The following is a 20,279-nucleotide window of genomic DNA, read 5'->3' on the forward strand; positions in this document are numbered from 1 at the left end:
TGGTAACCAATGTAAAGATGCTTAAACTAAAATCCTTGCTGCTGCATTTCGAGCTAATGGCAACTGATTAATGTTTTTCTTAGGTCCTGTTAGGAGTGCAGTACAGTGGATTAGTCGACTTAAAAACCCATTGCGGAAGCTATCTGCATGGGAATTATAAGCAGACCAAGATCATGTCTAACCATGCAAAAATAGGTGTGCAACTTCATGAAGGCTGGATAGCTTCCTTGAATAAGAAGCCAGAGTGAGTCTTGGCAACTATTCAAGATTGGCAGCTCACTGTCAGTTTGAAGTAGAGGCTGCTATTTCCATGGTACTTCACCCCATCTTCAATGAGGCCAGACATCCTCCTCATCTCTAAAACAACTACGAACATTATTATTATGGAGCTGACAGTCCTATGGGAGGACTGACCACAGGAGGCCCATGAGAGAAAGAGGGCCAAGTACAATACGAGGTGTGGCAGAAAAGTAATGAGACTGATTTTTTATTTACCAAAGTTTTTATTTTTTTCAAACATCAATGTTATCCTCTTCAAAGTAGTTCCCTTGGGCAGCTACACACCGATGGAGACGTTGTTCCCACTGTTGGTAGCAGCGCTGGAAGTCTTCAACCGGTATGGTCTTCAGCATGTCCGTTACACTCTTTTGGATGTTTTCTAAAGTCCCGAAATGACGTCCTTTGAGGACATTTTTCAGTTTAGGAAAAAGGAAAAAGTCACACGGACTGAGGTCAGGTGAATAAGGGGGCTGGGGAACCACAGGAATGCCTTTTAAGGTCAAAAATTCTGTTATGGAGAGGGCAGTTTTTCGGCACCATTTTGACACAGACCTTTCGCATGTGCAAATGTTCAGTCAAAATTTGATGAACGGTAAATCTGTTCAAATTTAATTGTTCACTCAACATTCTTAATGTTAAACGACGGTCTCATCTCACAAGAGTGTTCACACGTTCGATGTTTTCATTGGTTTTCGAAGTTGAAGTCCTCCCTGAACGGTGTTCATCTTCAACGTGTTTTCTGCCTTCCAAAAATGATTTGTGCCAGCGAAAAACTTGAACTCTGGATAAAGAATGTTCCCCATAGGCCAGTTTTAACTTTTCAAATGTCACACTTGCCATTTAATGGCACAACGTTGCCCCAAAATTCCGCTGTTCCATTTTGCGTGAAGCACAACCAAAAACACAACTTCGCTAATAGCAGTCACAAAAATCACGTAGTTAACGGAAGGAGTTGAAACTCGCACTGAGCTATGGGAGGGTACTGATACACGTGCTCTATCAAGGACAACAGCGCAGCGTTGCCAGATCGCTTGCAGTGTTGCCAATCTCATTCATTTTCTGCCACACCTCGTATATATATATATATACTGCTGGAATGCAGTAGACAAGGCTGGAAGGGAAAGTGTATGCCCACTCATATACATACATACATACATACATACATACATATACTCTCTTTAAAGTATTCTGTATACTTTGCATCACCAGTGAGTGGAGGAAACAAGCCATAAATAACATTTCAGAGGCATCAGAAAAGTCCTCGGATCTGGAGAGGTGGGCCATGGTGGCATGCAAGTCTCACCTGAGCACAAGCCATGGTCTCTTTAAGCATGGCTGGGTTGCCTGGGAGAGGGTGACTGCTAGTGAAAGGCCCAAAACACCCGATGACCCCAGGTAACATCACTGATAACATGGTTGGGAGCACTGAGAGCTGTATCTTCATATAACTTTTGCAATGTACATTAAATAAAAAAAAAAAATACAGTCCCAGTAATACAACATATATAACAATCAAAAAGCAGGCACTGCATTGGTTACTGCAGCCTCGTAGGGCCTGATTTTTTTTTTTTTGCATTATCTTCTAGCCAAGTGTTGTGTGACGAGTGTGGATTCACTTTACCATTAGAGGTGTTGGTGACTATATATGAAATCATTTCAAAGACCTCCCAGGAAATATTGAGACTAACTTTGGATCTTGGCCTGCTCACTGTGTTTGTGGAATTTGCACTTTTTCCCTTGTCTGCATTGGTTTTTTTTTTTTCTGTTGTTACTTCCGTTTTACTCCCACATCTCACAGATGAGCATGTTAGATTAATTGGCAATTTTAACCTGGTTTTAGTGTTCTGTGGTAGAATGGCACCCCATCAAATGTCGTTTCCTGTCTTACTCTGCCTGAGGCTACCAGGATAGGCTTCGGCATCCTGTAATGATTAAACAGTATAAGTGGGTCCAATACGTGCATCTAAAAATTTATGTGAACTTTGTTTATTTTTTGACTCTTCAACAGTAGCTCCTCTTATTGAGCCTTCATCCTCTGCAGCAGTGAATGACCTTCAGCCAGAAGAAGAAGGAGACAACAACGTTAGACGCAGCTGCAGAGTTCGTAGATACCGATACAACACTTTGAATCAGTCTGTCCTATATGATCGCCTCATCACTAAGTAAGGATATTTAAATTGCTGCCTCCCTGTTTCATAATCCTTTAAGGGGTAGTTGTATGCATTTGTCCAGCAGGTTCAACACTTTCACAGTCTGCTGTAATTAATCATTGGCTTATTATCTACAGTTGGATATTGCTGAAAGTTGTTGAATGACCGCTTCTGATTCAGGGAGTGGAACTGAAGCAATGGACCTTAGTTAGGCAGGAGTCACTTTATATGATAATGTATCAAGAATCAAACTACAGTATAACATGAGAAAAACTTTTATTAACCTTAAAGTACCTTTTTAAAATTTATTTTTGGGGTTTTTATAAGTCACAAGCAAAAACTTACTTTATGTACTTTTTTAACTTTTTAATTCACTTTTTAGTACATTATTATTAATTTTTTGTCTTCAGAATTACAGTGAATATAGAAAATATTTACCGCCATAGTTTTTGGCATGTTCTATTTTATTACAACAGGGGTGGCCAACCAGTCCGAGACCAAGAGCCACATTTTTTACTGTGTTACCGCAAGAGCCACATCATACACATGGGCACACATGAACATCACCCATCCCTTCCTCTCTCACACACACACACACACACACACCCCCCTCTGCTCAGCCAGATTTATTGTAAATGTCACACACCAACATGATAATGATAGAAATTGACTCCTACAGTACTAAAACCACAGGCCAGTCATTTTCAACAATGAACATTGTGTGCACTGTCTCACACACACAAACTCTCAGTTCAACCAAGTCCACAAACAAAAATATAATAATTTACAATAGCGTTTTTCTTTTACTATTCATGTTGCTTAGTGGGACTTCTGGCATTCCTTGCCTTGAACATTCCTCTTCAAATCTGGCGTGTATTCCGTTGTTGCCACTCGAAGCAATTCATTCACGTGGGTGTCAGTCAGAACAGATCGATGCTTTGATTTCACGTGTTTCAGGGTAGAAAACACAGATTCGCAGATGTATGTTGACCCAAACATTGACAGTATCTTAAGCGCAGCCCGTTTGACATTGGGGTATTTTTCCATTGGCACACTTTTCCAGAACTCAAAGCAGGTTTCAGTTGGTCCTCCTCACAAAGATCGATCATCTCCAACTCAGCCGCAGCCTCATCTGTGACTAGCGGGGCTTTCAAACAGTCAGTCTCCGCATTAAATGGGTCGATGAGGAACGTAATCTGTGGCCTTTTCAGTTGTAGATCACGGAACCTGGTCACAAAGCTTTCGTGCATGTTTTCAACCAGTGTTGCATATCTGGCTCTTTGCTTATTCAGGGCGGCGCTGGTGGCTTGCCCGCTGGCTTTTAGAAGAGTGGGAAAATGCGTTAAATCTCTCTTTTGAATATGCGCCTTGAACAGCTTCAGTTTGTTGACAAACGCAAACACGCTTTGCACCAGGTCAGGCAGCATTTTTAACTTACCCTGCAGGGTCAGGTTCAGTCTGTCCAAGTGACACAGCATGTCGACCAAAAAGGCCAGATCCATAATCCACTTGAGGTCAGAGAGATCGGGATAGTTATTGTCCTTCTCTTCCATTAACAGTTTCACGGCATCCAAAAGCTCAAAGAAGCGAGAGAGTACTTGGCCTTTTGACAGCCACCTCACAGTGCAGTGCAGTGCAGTGCAGCGGCAGGTCACCTGGAAGCCCTTGGTCCAGCTCAGCGATGAGATTCTTGAAATGCCTGTGGTTAAGCGCATGTGTGCGGATGTAGTTGACGATTTCCATCACGGGCTTCATGCCGTCGTCTAAATCCAATGATTTGGACACAAGTTGCTCCACGTGGATGATGCAGTGGAAATTCCAAAACTCGGGAAATGTTCGGTCAGCTTTGCACAGCCCCACTAGCCCGTTCACTGATCCGATCATGGCTGGCGCTCCATCCGTGGCTATTGCAGTTAGTTTCGGTATGGGCAGATTTGCTTTCGCAAATACAGTCATCATTGTTTCTTTCACATCTGTGCCACGGGTTCTGTCTTTTAATGGCACAATATCAAGGAGTTCTTCTTTGATCACACAATCGTTTGACACAGACCGTGCAAATATTGCCAACTGAGGCTTGTCTTGTATGTCACAACTCTCATCCAATGCGACACTAAAATACTCACATGCTTGAAGGTCAGAGTGCAACTGTGATTCAATAGCCGTGTTAATGTCCGATAATCTGTCCCGCCACTGTCTGATACCATGCGTTTTAGTTTGTCGTTTTCAGGAGACAAGATTTCAACAACGTCACTGACGCATTTTATAACGAACTCCCCTTCATTGTATGGCTTTTTAGCCCGTGCAATGTTCCAAGCCAGTTTATACGATGCGAGCGTTACGGTCTCTGAGCGCTTTGTAAATTTTTGGAAAAACTATCTGCTTTTCTGCCTGAGTTTTCAAAGTGACCAACTCGTACTTGCGAAGTTCAGTCCCTTTTGGAAATTCCTGGTCGATGTTAGCATGGAGTGAGCTGAAGTGTCGCTGAAGATTTGAAGCTTTTAAATGCGCTAATGACGCCTGACATATAAGGCAGAATGGCTTGCCATTACGTTCAACAAAAAAATATAAACTCTCCCACTCTGTTAAAAACGTCCTGTGTTCATCTTCATATTTTCGTTTTGCTGTGCATTTTTTCCCTGCCATTTTGAGAGCGAACTTGACACAAATTGTTTACTAAAATGATCTTCTTTCTACTAGGAAACTTTGCGGTATTTTCATCTCGCACACATGCGCATTTGACGAAAATACCGTAATGAACTCAAGCGAAGCGAACACGAACATTAAAATAAAAAACACAAACACAAACTTCGATATGAACGTAAGAGCCACATGAAACCAGGCAAAGAGCCGCAGGGTTGGCCACTCCTGTATTACAATATGGAATCTTACTTTTTTTTCTCCTACAATTAACATGGAAAGTTATGGAACAGCAAAATTAAACAATCTATGGGTATAGAAAAGTGATTTTGGAAGGCAAAACTAATTTAGATTTTCCACTCCCATCCAAAGTTGTTTATTTCTTGACTTGCACCAGGTGTTATTGGAGCAGGCTTGTATCACCCCATGACCTCATGGTGGAGAAATCATATTTAGAAAGTGAATGAATGGATAAGTCAGCTTGAGCCAATATATGTTCTCTTTGAGACCTTTGGGAGATCTTAAGCTCATAAGCATTATCAAACATTTTTCATTGGTTTGAATATCTGCTTGAAAAAAATGCTCTTAAGTGGGATGAGGACAAATTAATTTACTCTTAAAATGTGGGCTTTGACTAGGCAACACTAGAACTTTGACTTTTTGTGTTTTGTAGTAACTAGCGATGACAGAAATGGAACATTTGAGAGATCAAATCAACTGAAACAGATCATTCAAGAAAAGGTTTGATCTTTCAGAATGTCTGAAACATCATTTCACAGTTACATCTAGTGGCAGAAAGTAAGAAATAAACATTGCTTTGAAGCCAACACATTTTCTTGATTTATACTGTCTGATGATGTAGTATTAAGTTTATATCTCTATATTTGTACACATCTATATCTATCTGTATATATCTACATCATACCTTAGATAAAAGAGAAAGATGTATCAAAGAACTTTTTATTCCTGAGCTTTTGACACCTGTCTGGGATCTTTTACATAGGACAAATTTAGACATAGGGGGGGAAGCGGCATATCATGTGTGAGTCTTTGATGGCATAGTTTCATTAGCTTTGAGTTGGGCATAAGCATAATTCAGGGAGATGTGAATGTTATTCAGATTCTCATCTATGAATCTTGCCAACAATAAAAATCTCACCAATCTCCTTTCCTTTTGTCCTAACTCGAGCTGCGTTCCAAATAAAGTTATGTCTGGATGAGTCAATGTGGCCGAACACTATTGATTTTGGGTCTTTTCTCTTCACAGCATTTAGATGGTCATAGATATGTGAGCCCAGTTTCTTAGAACTCTTAAAAAATGCTGATTTGAATGATGGTGAATCCACATTGTTGTATTTTTGCAAAATGACAGACATTGCTGGCAGTGCATGTACTTAATTTCTCCTGAGCTAGTCCATAGTGTTTCCATAGAGCTGACTTTGGTATTTTTGGAGCTCCTGCCATGGTTTACCTATCCAAAGTGCTATATATATCAACATCAGTAACTGATTCAAAGGTTCAGACAGGACCTAACCGTGCGTTATAGATCTCTGAGTCACAAAAAGAAAATAGTTGGTTCACGTAAACAGACTACTGGAATAACACAGCTCTGTACAAGACACTCGGGAGATTAAGACAAGACTTTGCAATAATCTTGATGTTCACACAGTCTTTTATCTTGTTGCAAATTGGGTCCCGTCAGGTAGCATCCAATTAAAAGTACAAGGAAGTAAAATTTAATTTTGTTACCATTTAATTTTGTGACTTATAAACTACTTAAGTGTTGTTATGTGGTTAATATTCTGAAGGAAGGTCATTAGCCTTTCATTTAATCATTCATTGTTAAAAGGACAGCTGGAACTTTTTGGAACAGGTATTGATGTAATGAAGCCCTGCTCAGCATAGTCGCATGACTTCTTCCTTTTGATATGCACTTCAGAACAGTGTTTTAAAAACCAAAGTATTGGCCAGGTTTCAGAGTGTTTCAAATCAAATTTCAAATTAGCCATCACTAGCAGTCCGTCTGGAATGGTTTTGACTGTATGAACTGGGTTGTTGACTTGCTTAGTGAGAAATATACCGCATGTTTTGCAGACCTCATCCATTTTGCCATGTATCTATGTAAGTCTTTGAAGTCTTAAAGCAGGAATTCTTCCCATGTCATTATGCTGACAATACAATTCTTCATGTTAAGGGTGGAGTACTCAGAATTTTGCCCAATCAAGAGGTTAGCATTGGGGCTGAAGTCAGGAATGTGGAAATTTCCATAAATAAGTATATTCAGTTTGAACTCCTGTGTAGTACCATCTATGTTCAACAATTATTCTAATGATGTGATTTCTTAGGACATATGGTTGTGTCAGAAAACTATTTATGTATGCCATAGCAAAGGGAGTAGAGGGATACTTAAGCTTATGTAATCAGTTTAGCAAGTATTTTCTTAAGACACCGTAAAAATGTGTGAATTGGTTTAATTGATGAACCAAAGCTGCCTATTGCAATGCCCCAGCATATTCCAGTTGCATTAAATTTATAAATTGTATTTACCACATTTACTTCACATGTTTAGCCATGTTATTGTTATTAGCATTCTTTCTTCCATGTCAAAGGTGAGTTCCCCCCATAATTGACATTTTTACACCAGTTGTTGACCTGAAGACTTTTTCAAACATACTTTCTGATAATTATGATATTGGTCCATAAATTCAGGCAGGTAAAAACGGATGTATTGTATTATCTGATCTGTGCGTCTAACTCCGCATTTATTCCTTCATTTCCAGTACTGCAGAGGCTGTTTTACAGAAAATGGATGATATGAAGAAAATGCGTCGTCGAATGAAAAGCTTTGATAACCTGCATGATACAGAAGAAGAAGTATGTGTCTCTTGCCTGTCTAATGCCATTTTTACAGCTTAAAAATACAAATGATAAAACTCACTTATCCTAATTTATCATTCTCATCTCAGGAAAATATAGATTTGTATTCTGGAAGAAAGAGAAAGAGAGGAACTGTAACTATGGATGAAGAAACTACAGATAACCAAGATGAAGATGGTAACGGAGGTTTGTATCCAGTGCTCCTTGTGTTTTGAAATTGTTTTAAATTTTTCTTTGTGTTGACTCCCATATGGGGGTTTTATTTTAGTTCCAGTTCCTTCAGCGCTTTTAACACTTGTGCCCCATTTAGACAAGGTTAGTTTTATACCAGGACCTTGAGAAAAGAAATTATTACCAGAGTACCTTTGTAATTTTAGTCCTCTCTGAATTCCTCATGTCCGTAACTTTTCACAGACTGTGCATTCACGTCTCTGCAGAGATTACTGAGCCTTTTGCCTTTTATAAATCTATATATGTAAAGTCAATGTGTGTGTGTGTGTGTGTGTGTGTGTGTGTGTGTGTGTGTGTATGTATGTATGTTCCAGCATCACTTCTGAACGGCTGATGCAATTTTCATAAAACTTGGTTTCTCATTGGTCGACTAAAAATACTGTAATCAACCCTAGCCCACCCCCTTCTCTTGATCTTGCGGTCTTCTATGCAGGTTACCATCCAGTTGACACTCGGAACGACCACCAGAGGGCGAACTGAAGGTGACTGCCAGCATTCTTTATGTTTGAGTGCCACCACGCCCATGTTGCTTTTGCAATTAACTAGAGTTGGCCAGTTATGAGCGTCAGCTGGATGATAAAATACATACAAAACCTTAAGACAAGCACATTAGTGAGTCTTATTTATTTGTTTGTTAATTTATTTTTATTTTTAACGTTTTGTTTTTTTAATTATATTTTTCTGAGATAATTAAAAAAAAAAAACTTATTTTTAGGCTTGAAGCTTATGTCTGTTTCCTCCCAGTGTGGGTATATCACATTCTTATAAATTCCTCATAATTTTCTTACCATGTGCTTTGATTTTCTTTCCACATACCAAAGATATGTAAATTAGGTAAATTTATTGAGTGTGACTGTGGTTTTGAGTGGGCCATTGTGACTGTGGTTTTGAGTGGGCCATGTGATGTGGTGATGCTCCATCCATGGTTGATTCCTGCCTTGTGTCTAAGGCTAATGAGAGAGGTTTTGTCCAACACCATTCCCCTCTTGACCATGAGATTATGTTAAGCAGTGCACAGTATGTGGTGTAAAGTATGTTATGTATGTTTTAGTATTATCTGTAACTGTCCACTGTTGTCCTTTTCATAAAAACCACTATAAAGGCATTCTATACATTTGCTTATTTAATTAAAATGGACTTCTTAGTTTTTGAGCTCATTCTATCATATGAATACTTTATCATTACAATTATTGATAGCACAATTTAAAGAAGAGTGTAAAGGCTTAAAACAGAACGATTTATATTTGAACTTGCAGAGTTTTCAGGCGATGATCAAGAAGATGAAGAAGACAATCAGAAGCGTTATGATTTTAGAAAACGAAAAGCTATGGTGCGCTACCAGGCACCTCTGGATGGTAAGCTGGCTAATATAACAGTTTGTTCATTTTTCCATTGTGATCCTGTAAGACTATGCCTTTACTTGAGTTTGATTCAGATTACGTGCATTGTAGAGAGCCGTGCGGAGTTTGTGTGAAGTCATTTTTATAATCTTGTCTTTACCTCCAAGTAATTTTTAAAGTGATATTGATTGTGTGGAAATGTTTTGCTAATTCAGGTCAAGACTAATTTTAAAATAAAAAAGATTTCTCAACAGTTTGGTTCAGAGAAAGAAAATGATCCTAACTGGCTCAAAAATCTCAGAGTGATACAAATTTGATATTACTTTTAAGGAATTGGCAGAAATAGCGTTTTATCAATTCTCCTAATTTAGGAAACCACACCTAACTTCACCAGGATATAGCAGGGCTTGTGAAGAGCCCTAATTCTCTAGGAGCTGTCAGAAGATGCTGTTCATGCAGAGACCGGCACACATCCTAGGAAAGGCAGAGTGTTTTGGAAACGCTAGGCAACAATGAACTTGTGTAAAGATACTGGTTTGAGATGGAATAATATTTGTAATATATATTGTACATCACATGATCGCTCCATCTATGCAAAGGAGCCATGCACTGTAGGCTGAAAGGGTTGGTGACATTACATATTTTGGACACAGGGAAATGAATGCAGCTTGCTTTAACATTAAGCTACATGACATCCTAGGGAAGTTTATAAATCAGCATATTACCTCACATTGCGAGAGCATTTAAAATTTGATGCCAAATTTGAGAAATGGTAGTTTGTGACATTCCCAAATCATTGCTATTACAAAGCTGCTCTTTCCTGTAGCGAAAAAACATAAATGCATAGATGGAGATGCATAAATGAATTGATCACATAACATAACTTGGGATTAATAAAGTATCTATCTATCTATCTATCTATCTATCTATCTATCTATCTATCTATCTATCTATCTATCTATCTATCTATCTATCTATCTATCTATCTATCTATCTATCTATCAGATTTTTTACGACTATTATTACACCTTTCCTGGAATGTGCAATCCGATTTCTGCCTGAATGCCATCCTTTGGCACCTCCTAGTGGGTTGAAACTGTTCACGAAATCCTGGTGAGGTTAGGATTGGTTTCCTAAAACAGGAAAATAGGTGAATTGCTATTTCTCCTACTCCTAAGTGTATGAAGAAATTTACATCATTCTGGGGTTTTTGAGTTAGTTAGGACCCTTTTTGTACTCTGAGACACTTGATAATAAGGGCACAGGTATTCTTCCACATCTCAGAGTTCTCCATATTATTGTAATAGATGATTCTCAATTGGATTGTTATTAGTATACATTTGTAGTTGAGCATTCTCTGCACTGGCCTTCTGTTTTAGCTACAGTTGGTTACTGAATTGTGCCTTCTGAGGTGACCGTGCAATGGTAGAATCTATGAAAATTAATGAATGGATTGCCGTTTGATAGTGGCACTGTTTGTACCACTGCCTTATAGTTCCAAGGACTTGTTTTCATTAGAACATCTTTATTTACTCACTGTACAGGACTGCTAACCTGGGAAATTTGCCTGACTGAAATAGACTGAATTCCCATCCAGCATTGTTTCCTGCATTGTGCCTGACACTGCTGAAATAGATTGATGATTGTTCATTTGTTTGACTGATTGATCCATTATGCGACAGCATATGGAGATTTATTTTGTCTTTACTTTGTTTGGACTGTAGTTTAATTTCTGATCAAGCAGCTTCAACTCTGTGTGTACTTTGATGACCTTACTGTTCTTGGTGGGATAAAGAGATCTTCTTTCTCTCCTGTTTTGCTATAGCATGAAGCTTCATAAAATAGATGGATACTTTGAGCAATGAATTTCATGTGTGTGTGTAATAATATATATATTGTACACACACACATACATATATATGTATATGTATATGTATTAATATAGATAGATATGTATGTATGTATATATAGATATATAGATATATAGATATATATAGAGAGAGAGATGTGTAATATATGTATGTTTATGTGTGTGTGTGTTATTAAAAATGTTGTTTTTTTTTTTTTTGGTTTTTCTACTATACAATGTACTGTTTTTGTTGGGAAAAGAGACTGTTTCTCCTTCCTGTCTTGCACTGAGGGAAAAAATTTAAGAAATAGATGGATGTTTACAATATTTTCCATTAAAAAGCAAAAACATACTGAAATAGTCTGTTTATATCATTTCCTTTAAAAGAGCGTACATCGGCCTATAAAGTGCTACTCATTAAAGAGACGAGTGGATACTTGTCAGAAGCATTTTCATTCGTCTCCGTAGCAGATTCATTTTATTTTTTATTTTTTATTTATTTATTTTTTTTACAGAACCAAGAAAGCAAAACATATTCTACAGAGGCCATACCTCTCCTGCTAGGCGAAGGTATCGGTTCCGCACTAATGCTCCGCAGAGCTCTTATTGTAATGGAAGAAAGAACAGGTTAGAACAATTTGACTTTTAACTAAAACATTTAATGTAACCCACATTCTCTAATAATGAAGTGAGGTGGTCGGATTCCATATCTTGTGTGTGAAATACAAATAAATGTTTGGTTGATGCCTATAGTAATGCATTATAGGTGAGTTAATTTGTTTTCCTGTTATGATTATTTAAGTTGTAGACCACATTACACTAATACTACAACAAAGAGAGAACACTTTTTGCCATTTTGCAAAAGTTTTTTGGTAAAACAGTAGATTTACTCACTGCCAATGAGTGCTATGAAAACTTTATCATTTCTAAAAAAAATGTGTATTAACAAGCAATGAACTATATTTTCTTTCATTGAATATTTCAGCTTTTATAATTAGTAATTGTATGTCATTGTCATCCTATCAAGTTTTTTATTTACTCTATTCAGCAAAATAATTAGAATTGTTCAGTTATTAATAGGATAATGTGAATTTGTTATAAAATTTTATTTCTTGTTTGCTTACATAATATATTCCTTATGGCACAGTGCTTAAATCGATAAAAAATGTATATGCGTGTGTGTATATACTTTAACACATATCCATATTTTCTTGTATGTGTTGCTGCCTGTTTGTTGATATATCCAGTACTGTGCAAAAGTCTCAGGCACTTGTGAGAAATGCTGTACAGAAGGTTATGTCTTCTGAATTAGTGTGCCAACAGAAAAGAGAATATTGCAGAGTTCCAAAAATTGGTTTTGCAATAAGATATTTAAATGTTCATAAAGAAACTAACATAGTAATAGACAACTTTCTAGTTTAAAAATGACAGATCCCTGTAGGCACACATCCCAGTGCTTGATGAAGGAAATATAACAGGTGCTAATGATCAAGGCCATAATATGTAGGATGAAAGAAAGTGAAGAACTGAAGCAGACAGTTGTAAAACTAAAAAGGTGAGTTTGTGGAAAATGTGGCAGAGCTGAGTATAGTGCCGAGACACAAGGTGGTCATCTTACATCATCGAGGTCTCTCTGAAGCAGAAATTTCATGACAGACAAATGTTCCCAGATGAGCTGTCCAAGTCATTCGGCTGAAGCAAAAACAAGCGAGCAAAGCTTTAAACACAGTGGTCAGGCTGAGTGTAACTAACCAGAAATACATCACGTTTACTTCCTTTTGAAATCGGAAGATATATAGCACTGCCATCCGCTCAGAACTGACCGAGACGTTTTATTAGAAACAGTCTTCATGGAAATAGTTTCCATAGAGGTGTTGCCACAAGTAAATGCATTCCTCTGAGGTGGAAACAACTCACTTATGAACTAAAGCACAAGGACTGGGATTCAGAAAATTAGCAGCAAATGCTCTGGACTGATGAATTAAAATTGGAAATTGTTGAAGGGCTGGGGAACAGTACATGGATGAATGTCTTCAAGCAGCAATGAAACTCATTGAGGTTTCCTGCAGATTTGGGGCTGCATTGTAGCAAAATTGGATTTGGTGATTTGATCAGAATTGATGGGCTCCTCACTGCTGAAGCACAAGCAGATTATTATCCATCATGCAGTCTCATCAGGGAGAATCTGATCAGTCCCATCTTCATTCTGCATCATGACAATGACCTGAAACACATAGCGAATATCATAAACTGTAGCAAAATGAGGAACAGGGACTCCTGCAATGGATACCATGGCCCCCACAAGCTGGTGTAGAATGACCTGAGAGACAAAAGCAAGTAAGACCACGAACTTCTGGAGTTGGACTTCAAGCTTGGAACAACCTAACATGCAAGTTGCTTCTGTTTTAAAGACAAAGTGTGGTTACACCAAATATTCATTTTTTATATATATATTTAGGATGGAACTAATAAAAAAAAAAAAATGTTGGCATTATTTTTAAAAGCATTCCTGCTTTGCAGCATTTGCTCACAAGTGTCTTAAGACTTTTGCACAGTACTGTGTTTGGATGTGCATCTACTGTATTTGCATAATTTGACATGATTTTTAATACTAGATTTGCATTTGTTTTGTTTTTATCCTTATTTAATTACTGTTTAAACTCCTGCACTGTTAAGAAAAATGCACCTAATTAAAAAAAAAATGAATCTGTTTGAACTGAAACAGTTTTGGGTGTATAATTATAACTACAAATTCCAAATTGCTTTATGTTCTAGCAGCATCTTTAGAAATGAAGCGGTGCTGCCTTCATATGAATCTGTTCAAACAGCATATATTTCACGCTCTTCCAGATGTGGTCTTGGAAGGATTCATGTAGGTTGAAAGATCAAGTATGTTTTAGGCTTAATTCAACTGAATCATATCTCATACAGTAAAATACTAGAGGCTTTCTCTATATTTTAACTGTTTCTGTTTTCCAAAATATGCATAAACTTGCTTGAACTTTTATTTCTTTAAGGCAGGCATATTCCCCCCCATGCCCACGTGACTTCTCTTCCCTCAGTACTCCAGTATTTGTTTTCTCCTTCCTGTATACATTACAACTGGTCATGGAACTAACTAAATTGTACTATTATAATTAATACATGTTATTTATGTTTTAGGCAGCTGTTTTACTTTCTGGGATAATGATGAGTTTTTTATTTTTATTTTATTTTATTAGACGAAGACATGCTGTTCACAGCAGTGATTCCACATCTTCATCTGAATCGGATGATGAACAATATGAGAGGCGCAGGAGTAGAAAAAGAATTCAGAACAGGTAATGTTTGCAAATTGTGAACAATGCTACATAATGTTTCATTTCCCAGGAATATTCCTTATTTTCTAAATTCTTAAATTGTTTATTTCCTTTAATTCTCATTTTAAGTTTTTTTTCCTTTCCTGTTTTTACCAAAACTTCTGTCCTGGTGATAATACGTTTCTTGCTTATACTTGCAACATGTATTTAGGTATGTTTCTACATTGGTAGTGAACGTGAAAGTGTTTCTCAGCAATAATTAGTGTATATAATGTTATAATAGCTATTATTTGGTTTTATCAATACCTCTATTAAATGGTTTCATTTAATTTTCACATTAACAGGTGCCTTCCACTGAATTTCCGAAAAGACGATTTACTGGGAATTCACAAAGATCGCATGAAGATTGGCTCGGGCCTTGCTGATGTTGATCCAATGAGCATTGATAAAACGGTAAAGTGTAAATGCTGTATCATTTGCGATTTCATCCACTCATTAGTAAGTCTGCAAACTTCTTAATCCTGTTCAGGGTTGTGTGGGCTTCCTATCAAAGCTCTCACTCAGTTGTTTCAGGGCCAACATAAGGTTACTAATAATGTTAATCAGTGAAATTTGCTAAAGTGTTTTTTGCAGCAAATATGCGTGATTTACCAGTGACCTTGCGATTTTGCCGAACTTGCAGTGAAGTGAACTCTGTAGGGTTTGCTCATTACTAGTTACTAATTCACACACACATTTAGGGTTTTTCTCTCCATGCTTAACATACCAGTGTACATAAGAAAAAAATAATCGGTTGCTGGTATAGCATGCCAGCGCCACAAACTGAAAAGGTTGGGGTTTTGAACCTCGTCTAATGGAGTATTGAGGCAGCAGGGCTAAGAACCCCAACACTGCCAACACTGTGCCGTCCTCACCTACACAAGACCTTGCTCACCTGCTTTACACTTATATTGTAATACATTTATATTGTAAAATAACTTCAGGTTTTTTAGATGTGTTTTTAGCAGTATTTTTTATTTGGTTGTGAAACTACAGCCCTCCATCTTCTCATCAAAAGTATATACAGTATATATTATTCCATATCATAACCAGTTTTTCCAGTTCAGGGAGCCAGCACTAATTCAAGCAACAATGAATGAATAGACAAAAATAATTCTGGGTTGGATACAACCCCATTGTTTGGCTCATTTTCAAACGCGCACTCTCATTATCGTTCACACTATGACAATTGGCAGTTTTTCTAACATGCTTGTTTTTCGGAATGTGAGAGATAAACTCTGAGAGAGATTCTGACTGACATGAGGAGAATGCATAATCACCACACAGAAAATTCTCAAGGCCAGCATTTTAATCCGGGACAGGATCTGTGAGGCAGCAATGCCAACAAATGCATCACCATCGCTTATCATGTTGACTATCCAGGGTGGTATGTTGTCAGAGCAGCTCTCCAAGTATTGAGTTTGATTCTTTCTGTAGGTGTTTCCTTGAGAACTATCCAGTGCCTGGTGATGCTGTCAGAGGTGCCCGCTATCTGTGACCCTCTAATGGACTAAGCAGTTTCAGAAAAAGCAGTGGATGTGCTGTATGAAAGAAAGAACTGATTTAAGGGAGGATACATTAATTGAAGCTGATGAGTAAAAGGGATATATTCCTCTGTTTTTGTAACAGGTGACTTTTGACAGTATTGGCGGTTTGAAAAGTCACATTGCACTTTTGAAAGAAATGGTCCTGTTGCCCTTGTTATACCCAGAAGTGTTTGAGAGACTGAAAGTTTCACCTCCACGGTGAGTAACTACTGACTTGAATCATTAAACATACATATTCATGAGAGATATTTGTTTGTAAATGCTTGCTAGAGTAATGTGAATATGCTATGTACTCTGAGTATATATCTATGCAATATCTCATTTCTTTTTCTTTGCTTTAAACTTTGCCTTCTTTTTTTCTTTTTAGAGGCTGTTTGTTTTATGGACCCCCTGGCACTGGCAAAACATTGTTAGCCAGGGTGCTGTGTAATGAATGCAGTCAGGGAGGTCAAAAAGTTTCATTTTTTATGAGAAAAGGTGCAGATTGTCTGAGCAAGTGGGTTGGTGAATCAGAGCGACAGCTCCGCCTGCTTTTTGATCAGGTAATTTGCAGATTTTGTTGTCTTGTCTACTTATACAGGCATCATTTTTATACTAGATATATCTTGACAATAGAAAATAGCTAAAGTGGGCTATAAATTTCACATCCATCAATCAATAATAACATAAAAGCTACTGACAGGTGAAGTGATTAACATTGATTATCTTGTTACAATGGCACCTATCATGGGGTGGGATACATTAGGCAGCAAGTGAACAGTCAGTTCTTAAAGATAATATGTTAAGAGCAGGGAAAATGGGAAGCATAAGGATCTGAATGACTTTGGCAAGGGCCAAATTGTGATGGCTAGATGACTGGGTCAGATCATTTCAAAACAACAGGTCTTGTGGGAGATTCCATGTATGTGATGGTTAGTAACTACCAAAAGTGGTTCAAAGAAGGATTACTGGTGAACTGGCGACAGGAGATTTTAATGTTGTGATTGATTGGTGTATGTGTGTGTGTGTGTATTCATTCAATTATTATTATTTTTTTCTTTTAGGCATTTCTTTCTAAGTGATGTCTGTGGATCAGGATTTGAATTTCTGAACACAATAACTCAATGTGTATCAACATTGGCATAACTATTATCATTGTAAAGTGCTAGAGAACATTTTTGAATAAAACTGTTCCAGTAGATACTTGATCTGCAGAGATAACTGTACATACATTGGGAAAGCATTATGGCAAGGTCAGATTAATGTAGGGTAAGCCATGTGATAGACAAATCAGATTTTTTGCATTATTCTTGTAAAAGATATTCTAGGTTTAGTATTTGAAAAATATATATTGCTTTCTTGGTAGGTTTTAATACTTAAAGAGGCATGTACATTTGAGTCATGTGGGCCCTTGCCAAAGTATATTTATTATCCTTTCACATATATATATATTTTTTTTAACTGCAATGCCTTTCAGATACCACAACCATCTCTTATGTCTTAATCTCTGTAACTTGTGCTGATGTCGCATTACATGACTTCTAGTCCTGGGGTATGTCCTATTTGCTGAATGCTGTTGCTGGATCTTATCAGTTTAAATGACTGAAAATCACTATCCACGTCAAATTTGGCAATCGCATGCTAACCTTCCGGCGCAGTCATGCTCATTACTTTTTTGCTGTTTGACGGAGCCCAAGCCATATGATGGGTTAACAGGTATAGTAAATTCAGCTGCAATCTCTGCCCCCCCCTTTTTTTTTTTTTTTTAACCCCCCTTCTGTTTTTGTATGAGAAACACATGACATTAGACAAATGCGTTTCTTTTCTGTTTGTGAGGTCCATAACCCCATGTTTTATATATCCTGTCACTGCATTATATGTAGTGAATGTCTGTATATAGACTATGAATATTAGGGGTTCTTGAACCATCGAAGAATCCAAATAATACAAAAGAATGTACATAAAATAAGAGGTGTTTTATTCTAAATCAAAGGTATTTACACAAATATTTATATGAACAGGAGATTAATAATGGTCCCTCAGTGGGCCTTCCCATAATTGTGGTGATCTTTTGACTACCACTAGAGCAGGTCTGGTCATTTATCCACAGATTCAAATAATGTTCCCAGCTTATCTCACATCTTCAGACTCTTCTCTGATATAAATGTCCCTCTTTTTCACCATCTGAGCCTAAGAATCCCTCACCTCCTGAGTCAGTAGGTTAAAAGCCAAAAGGAGCTTTTAAGCTCTGGCCAGTGACTTCTTCAGTTTATGCAAAGGGAAAAACATCCCAATGTCCTAGGTGCTATGTAGACATCCTGGAGTCACATAGTTGAAGCTTCTTCTAGCATTTCCAGGCATTTATGCACTGCTGTTTTTTGATCTAGCCAATTAAAGCACAGGATTTTTTGCTCACTGCACTAGCAGTAAAACCTCTTGAGTTTTTCTGTCTCACAATCCTGCCGTCTTCCTTCTCCCCAGCTCACCTTCCGCCTCTAATCTAAGCACAACTCTGTATGGTTTAAGGCAGCTTTACAGCTGCCACTGGTGCCATGAGTAACCCATCTTTGACACCTGAATAATATAATCACCAAGCCCTCAGTAGACTATAAAGGGTCAGATCTATCTGTACTGTCCTGCCTGCCCTCTTAAAGGGATATCATTTTTTTTGTCCTGGAACTGTGTGTCCTCTAGTGACCATATCTTCATGGGGACAAAAAAGCTTATTTTTAGCCCTTGTGTTGTAACTGAACATATGAAACATATGTTTAAATTGAATGAATGGATTTTTGTGGAATGTTCATGATGAAGAAAAAAAATTACTTTTCCAGTATTTTTAACATGTTCTTTGTAGAAATGAACTTTTTTTTCATTTCAATCTCTCTCAGGCGTACAAGATGCGGCCGTCAATAATATTTTTTGATGAAATTGATGGGCTGGCTCCTGTTAGATCCAGCAAACAAGACCAGATACACAGGTAAGAATGCAATTGGCGTGCACCACTTGAGCGTGCAGAAGTCTGGATTAATGAGATATTTTAGAATTTTAATTCCTTAATGAAGGGGTGGCGAACTCCAGGCCTGGAGTGCCGCCGTGGCTACAGGTTTTCATTCTAACCCTTTTCCTAATCGGTGACCCAGTTTTCACTGCTAATTAACTTTTTCCCCATCACTTTAATAGCCCTGTTAGAAGAGTTCAGCCCTCTGAATTGATTCCTTTCTTCATTAAATGACAGCCAAGCAGAAATGAGATGTGAATCGAGCTAACAGATGACCAGCTAAACTGGGGCTTCAAACTCCAACCAATTTCACTCCAATCACAGTCTTAATGAGAAGCCAATTCTTGCTGTTAATTAAACCCGTTATTTAATTCCATGGCTTGTTGCTGCTCTCATTCTGCCACAGCACACATTTCAAAAACTGTTGTTTTTCTGTTCTTTCTAAGAGCACCATCAAAATGGTGAACTGTTCTTTCTAAGAGCACAGTCAAAATGTTTTGGTGACCTGAGAGGTCAGCCTTACCAAGACCATCACCTCTCTTTAATTTCAGATATTGTGTAATGGGTACAGGGGAACTGGTCATGTGGTGGCTTGTTTCGTCTCATTATTGTTTGGCTGCTAATTAAAGAAAAAGAAACAACTATGGGGCCTGAGTCAAGTTAATTAAAGGAAGTAATCAGCAACAAAAACTGGTCACTAATTAAGAAGTTGGTAAGAATGAAAACCTGCAGCCACTGCGGCACACCAGGCCTGGAGTTCGCCACCCCTGCCTTAGTGGTATCAATGGCATTTGAAACCATGACGGAGGAGGTGATTGATTCTGTTACAAATATATGTGCTGATTAAAATGTATGGTGGCACATAATGTAAATTATTTGTAACATTCAGGTACAACTTTAAAACTGAGCTTAATATTTGCCATGTCATTTTCTAACCCTCTTAATCCAGACCAGGGACATGGGGGTGATTGCTGAAGCCTATCCCAGCTAGCATAGAACGTATGGCAGGGAATAAACCCTGGACAGGATGCCAGTTCACAGCAGGGTGAACACA

General features: G+C 37.8%; 1 protein-coding gene across 1 annotated transcript in view; it reads left to right on the forward strand.

The window, feature by feature from the left end:
• Positions 1–1,664: 1,664 nt before the first annotated feature.
• Positions 1,665–20,279, forward strand: part of LOC120515537 (ATPase family AAA domain-containing protein 2-like) — a 52,978-nt gene continuing 34,363 nt past the window's right edge. The window contains exons 1-11 of the mRNA XM_039736597.1: positions 1,665–1,674; positions 2,225–2,441; positions 7,847–7,940; positions 8,033–8,129; positions 9,431–9,529; positions 11,879–11,990; positions 14,585–14,683; positions 15,007–15,115; positions 16,331–16,446; positions 16,616–16,790; positions 19,116–19,204. Of these exons, the coding sequence (XP_039592531.1) occupies positions 1,665–1,674; positions 2,225–2,441; positions 7,847–7,940; positions 8,033–8,129; positions 9,431–9,529; positions 11,879–11,990; positions 14,585–14,683; positions 15,007–15,115; positions 16,331–16,446; positions 16,616–16,790; positions 19,116–19,204 (1,217 nt within the window). The remainder of the gene's footprint in view (positions 1,675–2,224; positions 2,442–7,846; positions 7,941–8,032; positions 8,130–9,430; positions 9,530–11,878; positions 11,991–14,584; positions 14,684–15,006; positions 15,116–16,330; positions 16,447–16,615; positions 16,791–19,115; positions 19,205–20,279) is intronic.

The sequence above is a fragment of the Polypterus senegalus genome, chromosome 15, assembly GCF_016835505.1.
Source record: "Polypterus senegalus isolate Bchr_013 chromosome 15, ASM1683550v1, whole genome shotgun sequence".
In the NCBI taxonomy this organism is placed as follows: Eukaryota; Metazoa; Chordata; class Cladistia; order Polypteriformes; family Polypteridae; genus Polypterus; species Polypterus senegalus.